Genomic DNA, 8,621 nt, shown 5'->3' with positions numbered 1-8,621 from the left:
CCACTTGCTTTATTTAAAAGCAAAGCTCAGACCATATATGAACGTCCTCCTGGTTAGATATTGGATACTAGTAATCTCAATCACTGCAGCATAGAATAAGTCAGACTGTAACTGTTACTGCAATAAACACCTAGTCCAGTTTAAAGTTTTGTTCTTTTTTTTTTTTTTATAATTCCAGTTTGTATATTTCCCATAGGTATACAGTGAACTCTTAGCTATATTTTCCCTCCCCCCACCCCTCCTCTCCCTTTAAAAGCCTTTCCTTCTTTCTCAGGCAAACTGAAAAATATATCAAGCCCACTTATGAAAAGATCTTGGGAGGAGGGATAAATGTGTTAATACATTCATAAGGAACCCTACGATTTACACCAACCTAATTCTCTTCTTAGAATATGAAGCAAGGAAGGAAAGATTCTCTACAAAGCAAACTACACTTGCTTCTTGTTTTGTAAAGGTCAATTTCTATTGGAATAAACCATCTGTAAAAATAATACCAATAAACAAAAATATACAACTTAAGACCTGATAAGGCTTTAAATATTTTTAGGTTTTGTAGAAAGGGAAACTACTCATTTTTCCCCAAAAGGGAAAAAATAACAGATTTTTTAAGGGAATGACAGATCCTTCTAAAAAAATGTTTAAAAATCAGAACTTGGAACATGGATAGCACTGCACAGAATCTCAATGGCACAGAACACCACAAAAGAATGAGATGCCAGTAATGTTATCATGGGAACAGCTGTCTGGAGATTCACACTTGTGAGCAAAGAGAGCTCTCTTAAATGAAAAGAACTGTTAAAATATTGTAATGACATATGTCAACATGGACCAAAAAATGAGGAGGGGAGAGAGAAAATGCAAGAGTGGGTCCATTAAGAGACATGATATTCAGCAGCATAAAAAATAAAATCTTCCAAAGTTTCCCAAAGACTAGGGCAAAAATCTGACGGTTACAGCTAGGATCTTATAAAAGAAGCACAAGAGGGAGATTAAGAGAGCAGAACACATTCCCTACTACCTGTAGCATCTCCTATTTCTGAATGCCAATTATGTTCAATTTGGCACTACAGGTTAAAAAAAAATCCAGAACATGAGTCACATAAAAAACTAAAATACAAACCTTTAAACTGGGAAAAAAACATCTGTTTTTAAGCAAAGTGGAATGTGATTCTGTTAACAAGCTAAATTATTACATATTACATAATCCATAGAAAACGAATAATAAGAAGGGAATTGGGTATTGTTCATTACTTAGGCTGATATGGTCCTAGGGAAGAACAAACAATAATAATGCAGTGAGCGTCACACAAACAACTAAAAAAGTCCTGTTCTGGTTTCAACTGAAGAATATCTTAAAAACAATAACCTTCCTTTGCTATTTTTTTTTTGTAGTTAAACCAAACCTTTTTATGTACAAGACCAGTTTAAATCCCCCCCTCCCCTTCAAACACTAGATATGGACATCCAGGAACATTCTAAAATGGAAAGTGCTTTAAGAAAGAGAAGGATTCTGTAGTGCCAGTGATATAACTGATCAGATGAGGCTATGATGCTATTAACACTGATGGGAGCCAGTCAGGCAAGTGTGGTTTGCTTCTCCTCAGGCGTTTCCTCCAACAGCTGCATGATCAGTTCATGGAGAGGTTTGCAGATCTTTGCATAGCCCCCTCCTGTGAGATGTAGGAAATCAAACATGTCGTGGCAGGAGATGGCACCATCTGAGTGCACAAAGCCCCCATCTGTATCCAAGAGCTGAACGTTGGCAAGCTTGGGCAGAGAGACTTTGAGGAGCTGATTTACCTTGGCATTCTTTTGCCTCAAAGGGTTGGGCTTTTCACCTCGAGGGAGAAGACCCTGGGACAACAGAGAGAAACAAAAAAGAGATATCAGTGACAAAATGAGCAAAACATATTCCCTTGTTCTTACTTTCTACCAATGGTTAACTATCACTTCTTACCACTCTTCCATCCCACTTAGGAGCTGAAAGCATTTCCCTTCACTTAACCAATGGCTTTAAATTGATCTTGTATTGGAGATTAATGTTTTACATAGATGTAGTGTCACAGGCAGTTTATTCAAGACTAGGATGACACACTGGCTTAATTTCAAATATTACTGAAGATAAAGAACTCCCTGTTTGATGGACTCTGAGAACATTCTCCCTCAATATTCTACTACTTTCAGATTTAAGAATGTAACCCTGTTTTGTAGCTAGAGAAACCTCTCTGATCTGTTAAAACTCTGGGAAAGTTCAGAGTCCTAATAAATACATCTACCCAGACCAATTGGATGAGGAACAAGCTAGCTAAATTATTCAAGTTCAGGCCTTATTAAAGTATACTGGGAAATCAGAACTTCTAATTTGATGTCTCTGGAAAATTCATTACAGCTTGCACCTTTTTAAGACACTGGAGGCAGGAAAAAGATCTAGCCTACCTACAACAATAGGGAAGTCTGCAACCTCCTGACAGAGATGAAGGAAGATGCTGAGTGGATAATGCCACCTGGCCTGGGAAATGACAATGGGAATGGTCAGTTAGGGCAGCAGACATACACATGGGGAAGAAAGAGATTTTACCAGAGACATCCCTTCCCTTTCTCAAGGTGTTCTCATCTAAAGATCTCATAGACTCAAGAATTAATGTAACACACTGATATCTTGAGAATTGATATTGGGCTCTCCAGTTGCCCTGGAGATTCTAAGGTCTCCATTCATACCAAAGGACTGCATACCAGTACAATGACTTTGGCCTGTGGCTGCCTTGTGTTAATCAACTGTACAATGGCCTCAATCCCACCTGCTACCTCCTCTGCTGTATTTTCATGGTTGTTTGTTCCTACCCAGACAACGATAACCTGTAATGAAGAATAAGAGGATATTATTTTATGAGGTAACTACTATTTAATAATGATAAACAACTACTTCTATATGTAAATAGAAGAACCACACACACTTCTCCATAATCTCCATAAGAGATTAAATTTTTTCTGAGGTGAAAAACAAAAAAAAACAAAAAAATTCTATCTTTAACCTGAATCAAGCATCAAGTTTTATTTGTCTTCATTCAGAGTTCCTGATACTGTAAAACACCATTATTTAAAATAATCAGCTTAGGGGGCAGCTGGGTGGCTCAGTGGATTGAGGGCCAGGCCTAGAGACAGGAGGTCCTAGGTTCAAATCTGACTTCAGACACTGCCTAGCTGTGTGACCCTGGGCAAGTCACTTAACTCTCATTGCCTAGCCCTTACCACTCTATTGCCTTAGAACCAATATTAAATATTGATTCTAAGATGGAAGGTAAGGTTTTTTTTAAAAAATAAAATAATCAGCTCAGAGAAAAGAACACTGAAGGCTAGGGCTGATGTCCTCTTTAATTACTTCTTGTTTCATAAGTTTCATACATTTGTTTTTAAAACATTAAAATAAAGAATCCATAACATTTCTTTGTCTATGAATATCATGTCTTTTTTTTTATAGCTAAGTAGGATGACTTTGGTTAACTATATATTTAACTAATGTAATGAATAAATTGCTTTCTTTCTTTTTTAGGACCTTACCTTCTATACTGTGTATTGGTTCTAAGGTAGAAGAGTGCTATGGGCTAGGTCAATGATGGGCAAACTTTTTAAAGAGGGGGCCAAAGGAATGCTCATCTGTCAATCTGTTTCTAAGGCAACTCTTTCGAAGTTTCATTGTATTGTATTCTACTCATTGTATTCATCAGATTAGGAATAATGTCAGTGGGGGGGGGAGGGGAATAGAAAATTTCAGGGGGCCACATCTGGCCTGCAGGCTGTAGTTTGCTCATCACTTGGCTAGGCAAAAGGGGTAAAGTGACTTGCCCAAGGTCACATAGCCAGGTGTATGAGGCCAAATTTGAACTCAGGACCTCTTGTTTTTAAGTCTTGGCTCTCAATCCACTGAGTCACCTAGCTATCCCCAATATATTGCTTTCTTGAGAGGTAGTATAGCATAGTGGATAGAAGCTGGCTCCTGAAGTCAGGAAGACCTGGGTTCAAGTCCTACTTCTGACACAAAATAGCTGTGTGAACATGGGCAAATCCTTAACCATCATGTGGCTCTCTAAGGCTTAATTTCAGAGAGGTTGCAGTTTCCATGGAAATAAAATCACAGATCTGGTCCTAAATAAATAAATATTGCTTTTTAGTTAATTATTTATCTTAGAATTATGTTCTAAAATAATGCCCACAGTTCACCCTAAGAAACATGATTTTGGGTACTATCACAAATTAGTATATGAAAAACATATAAGAAAAACAACTGCTTGAACACATGGGTTGATGCTGACATGATTGGGGATGTAGACTCGAAACCACCACACCAATGCAACTATCAACAATTTGGAAATAGGTTTTGATCAACGACACATGATAAAACCAGTGGAAATATGCGTCGGCTATGGGGGGGTGCGGGGGGTGAAGGGGAAAGTAGGAGCATGAATCATGTAACTATGTTAAAAACGAATATTAATAAATGTTAAAAAAAATTAGTATATGAAAAGAATTCACCTTACTAGTTGAGTCTTACTTTACCTTAGGTTTAATATTCTCCAGTTCTCCATTCTTCAGTCTCCATAAGACATGCCTTGTTGTGTCACCACCAATCCCAAAATTCAATGCATGAAGAGGGGAAAAAAGCTCTCGCCATATCTAGAAACATGAAAACAAGTTACTTAAGTCAACAATTAGTTGAAAAGAAATCCCAAATCGTAGCACGGTTATGAGGCATTTATTTCAAACAACCAAAAAAATTAATCTTCTGAATTAAAATATAACACTGCTATGGATCTGAAAAGACATGTGATTATAGGACTTTCTATACTAATAGGTCTCAATTCAAGAATCCACCAATAATATAATCCATTCCTCTAAGCTATGCCAACATTTATGATCAAGCTGGTTCTTATACTCTCTTTTCTCTTTACATAGCCTGCTAAAGGCATTGAATGACAAAGAGATAGAATATTTCAAGGGCTAAATATTTCAAAGGATGAAATAACTGATGTTCGAAGGTGGATTTAATTTTAAATGACTTTTCATTTTTGCTTTTAAACATGTCTGACTCTTCTATCTCAAAGCAGAAGTTTCTCCCAGAATTATGTAGGTTGACCTACAATCCATCATGAAAATCTGTAATTAATAGACACCACCTATCAATATTTCAACTCCATAACTCCAACCTTTACCTCATATTGCTGTAGCAATTGCACCATGGAGTCTCCCACAAACAGGACATCAGGCTCTTTGTCTTTGCAGTCCAGGACAAATCTGTTGTGCTGGTTTGGAGAAGAAAGAATTAGAAACTGGCACTTCCCCTGTGAGATTTTTTTGGCCTATAAAGAACAGTTGTCCAACCAGTTACTCTGCTGCCAATCTTTTAAACCTTCCTTTCTCTCTCCCCGATTGGCTCATTTCTTTGGGTTAGAATTTTACAGCTGAAATTCCTTTCTCTTCTACTATACTGATGATATAATTATACTAAAAACAGGCAAATTATTCAAATCTTAACAGTGGGTCAATCCTAATGTGAATCTTATTAGCTCAAATGTGTAAAAATATAGCAAATTGTTATTTAGGATTTTTATGTTATTTTTTTAAAACTCAAGTCTCCTCAAGCTTAACTAAAGTTTATAAATTCTGTATCCTGAAGTTACAGGTTCATAGATTTAGAGTGGGAAGGGACTTTAGAGGCCACCTAATCCAATTCCCTCATTTTATAGGGGAGGAAACTGGAGCTTATGGAGATTAAGTAATTTGCCAAAGGTTACTCAGGTAGTAGCCATCAGGGGGGGGTAAGATTTGACTCAAATACTTTTATTTCTTATCATTTGCAAAGATTCATCCAAAAACAAAAACAAAAAGGATGTGAAGTACAATTTAAATTCTAGCTCCTACTTCTACCAAGATGTTATGGCCACTAGACTCCCTAATCTGCCTCCATTAAATGTCTTATGAATACAATACAGACATACTATATTCATTAATGCTTTCCCCCAGTTTAAGGCAACTAGTTTGAAATCTACTAGTGATCAGCGAAAGGAAGTGTGGTACCAGGCATTCTTAAATTGAAAGGGTCACAAGATCATACATAGATCTAGAGCTGGAAGGGACCTTAAAGGCCATTTGGTCCAACCCCCTCATTTTTCAGATGAGGAAACTGAGGCCCAGGGAGATTAAGTGACTTGCCGAAGGTTATACAGGTAAGCATCAGGGGTAAGATTTGAACCCAGGTCCTCTGACTCCAGAGTCAGTGCACTTTTTCTTGTACCACGGTGCCTTCCTAAAATAGGCAAAACAAAACAAAAAACAAAAAACTTTAACTGGTAAGGAAAGGGGAGGTTTTTCTGGCCAAGACATATCATTTCATGTCTTTAATATGCATGTCCTCAATAATACCAAGAAATCAGCTCATAGTTACGTGACACTATATCCAAAGGACCACAAATTTGGAGCTTAGAGTAACCCCTGAGGCCATCGAGTACAAGCTCCTCCTTAGTTATTAAAGAGTTAAAAGGTCTCTTCCCCACAAATCCCTAGTGGCCTGACTGTCCACTGTTTTCCAACCCTAGTCATCTGAGAGCAACTCCTGGATACAGTTTCAGTTACTACTCTTTAATAATGGGCATAAAGGAACAGGTCCAATGAGGGGCAATTAAAGCATCAAAACGATTAAATAGTTACCATGATTTTTCATCTGGGTTTTAAGATATTAGGAGACGCTAAAAATGCTGAATTAATTGCTGCAACTTTTTATCACCAACTTAAACACATAAGAATTTAACAAATACCAATCTACTATCCCCTTAATCTTTGTCAATGCTTTTGGAGGCTTTAAAATTTATTTTCAATGGCAAATTCTCTTTCCTCCTCCACCCATTGAGAAGGCATGAAATATGATACACATTAAACAGCACATATAGAAACACAAATAAAGTTTGGTTTTTTAAAGTTTTTAAAGCTTACTATTTAATATAAATTTCTGAGCCAAGTGATCAAATCTTAAATCAGGGAGGGAATACAATCAAATGGAATAAAAGCATCAAAGACATGGACAGTTCACTTAATCCTGGAATATTAGAACTTGAAGACTTGAAAGAGACAGAAAATAAAATAAGCTACTATTTTATACAGTGAATGAAGTCTAAATAATGACAGTAATTCCCATTTAAATAGTACTTTACAGTAGATACAATGCTTTCATTAACAATTGTATGAAGTAGGTAATAAAGAAAACAATCCACACAATGCTTTTCTAGAGCATTATTACCCCCAATTAGGGAGAGCAGGCTGGGGGAAATGAGGATAACTGAAGTAAAGTGACTTAAGAAAAACTTTTCCCAAAACACCAGCCAGTGTGTATCACTGACCAAATTCAAAACCAGGTCTTCTGACTCCAAATACAGCATTTTTTTTTTCTATATCAGTTTGCAGATAAAATAGATAGAAAACAGATTCTATAAAAGTTTAAATAAATTTGTGTTCTTTAAAGTGAACTGAATTATGAATTCAAATTATGGTGAGAAAAATGGTATATGTTATGGGCTAAAGAGAACTATTCAACTCCAAAGTCAAACATTAATGAAGGAAAATGTTTTTAAAATCTTGTATTTTGTAATCACATTTAATTATATTTATGCTGAGTAGCACTGAACCATTTCTGATAACTACACTCACTAGGCCTTCTAAAAATATTACCTTTATCTAAAGGCTTAAAAATTTGCTGATTAAAATATTTGTAAATTTTGTCCCCTCCCCAAATAAATTCAGATTCTTACTGGTTTAATACATTCATATCCCTCTGAAATGATCGTATTTTTTAAAACATCATATTATAGTTTGTTCATTCAGTAGAATGAAAGCTACCAGAGATTAGGCTATTTCATTTTTATCTTGTAATTTCAGTGCCGAGCATATAGCAAGCACTTAATAAATAAACAATAAAACAGTAAGGTGAGAAACCTATAACTGCACCCCACATACCAATTCTTATTTTATGATTTTGTTCAATAAAGGCTTGTTGCCTAAATGGGGGGGGTGGGGGGTGGGAAGGCACTGTTTTGCCCATTAGGGTCCTGTTAAAAGCTAAAGTGGATAAATAAAAATACCTGAGACATCCATCGATCATCTCCTTGAATATCTTCGGCTGCATGTGGAATAGCTGCTGGGTTTGAGTCCCCCTGGCTCATTCTACACCTGAAGAAAAAGTATATCAGTAACACTTAGTCAATTAAGAGTTTGTGGGACCATCTGCCATGACTAGTTTAAAGCAGCACAGTGTAGTGGGGAGAGCCGGCCTTGGAATCAGGAAGACTTGGGTTCAAGTTTTACCTCTGGTATATACTGGCTGTGTAACCCTTAGTAAGTTACTAAATCTCTTGGCCTCCAAGCAACTCTAAAATTCTTAAGTGACAGGGCAGGTAGCAGTTAAGCATGGGCACGAAGCTTCCTCAGGGGAGTTCTCTTTCTTTGTCTTGATCAGTGATTCCCAAAGTGGGCGCTACTGCCCCCTGGTGGGTGCTGCAGCAACCCACGGAGGTGGTGATGGCCACAGGTGCATTTATCTTTCCTATTAATTGCTATTAAAATTTTTTAAAAATTAA

At 36.8% G+C, this 8,621-nt stretch overlaps 1 protein-coding gene across 2 annotated transcripts; it reads right to left on the bottom strand.

Moving 5' to 3' along the window:
• Positions 1-441: 441 nt before the first annotated feature.
• Positions 442-8,210, bottom strand: PAFAH1B2 (platelet activating factor acetylhydrolase 1b catalytic subunit 2). Of its 2 annotated transcripts, none has more exons than XM_044666351.1 (5): positions 8,127-8,210; positions 5,208-5,297; positions 4,555-4,671; positions 2,734-2,856; positions 442-1,854 (listed from the first exon to the last, which is right to left on the bottom strand). In XM_044666351.1, the coding sequence occupies exons 1-5, from the start codon at positions 8,205-8,207 to the stop codon at positions 1,576-1,578; spliced, it is 690 nt and encodes a 229-aa protein (XP_044522286.1). In that variant the 5' UTR covers positions 8,208-8,210; the 3' UTR covers positions 442-1,575. The 2 variants fall into 2 exon arrangements, with proteins under 2 accessions (XP_044522286.1, XP_044522285.1); XM_044666350.1 differs by having other exon boundaries at positions 2,719-2,856; positions 8,127-8,207.
• Positions 8,211-8,621: the final 411 nt, after the last annotated feature.

Source organism: Gracilinanus agilis, chromosome 3, assembly GCF_016433145.1.
Source record: "Gracilinanus agilis isolate LMUSP501 chromosome 3, AgileGrace, whole genome shotgun sequence".
Classification (NCBI taxonomy): Eukaryota; Metazoa; Chordata; class Mammalia; order Didelphimorphia; family Didelphidae; genus Gracilinanus; species Gracilinanus agilis.
The sequence above is the reverse complement of the archived record's forward strand: the minus strand, read 5'-3'. Positions and strand labels throughout refer to the sequence as shown.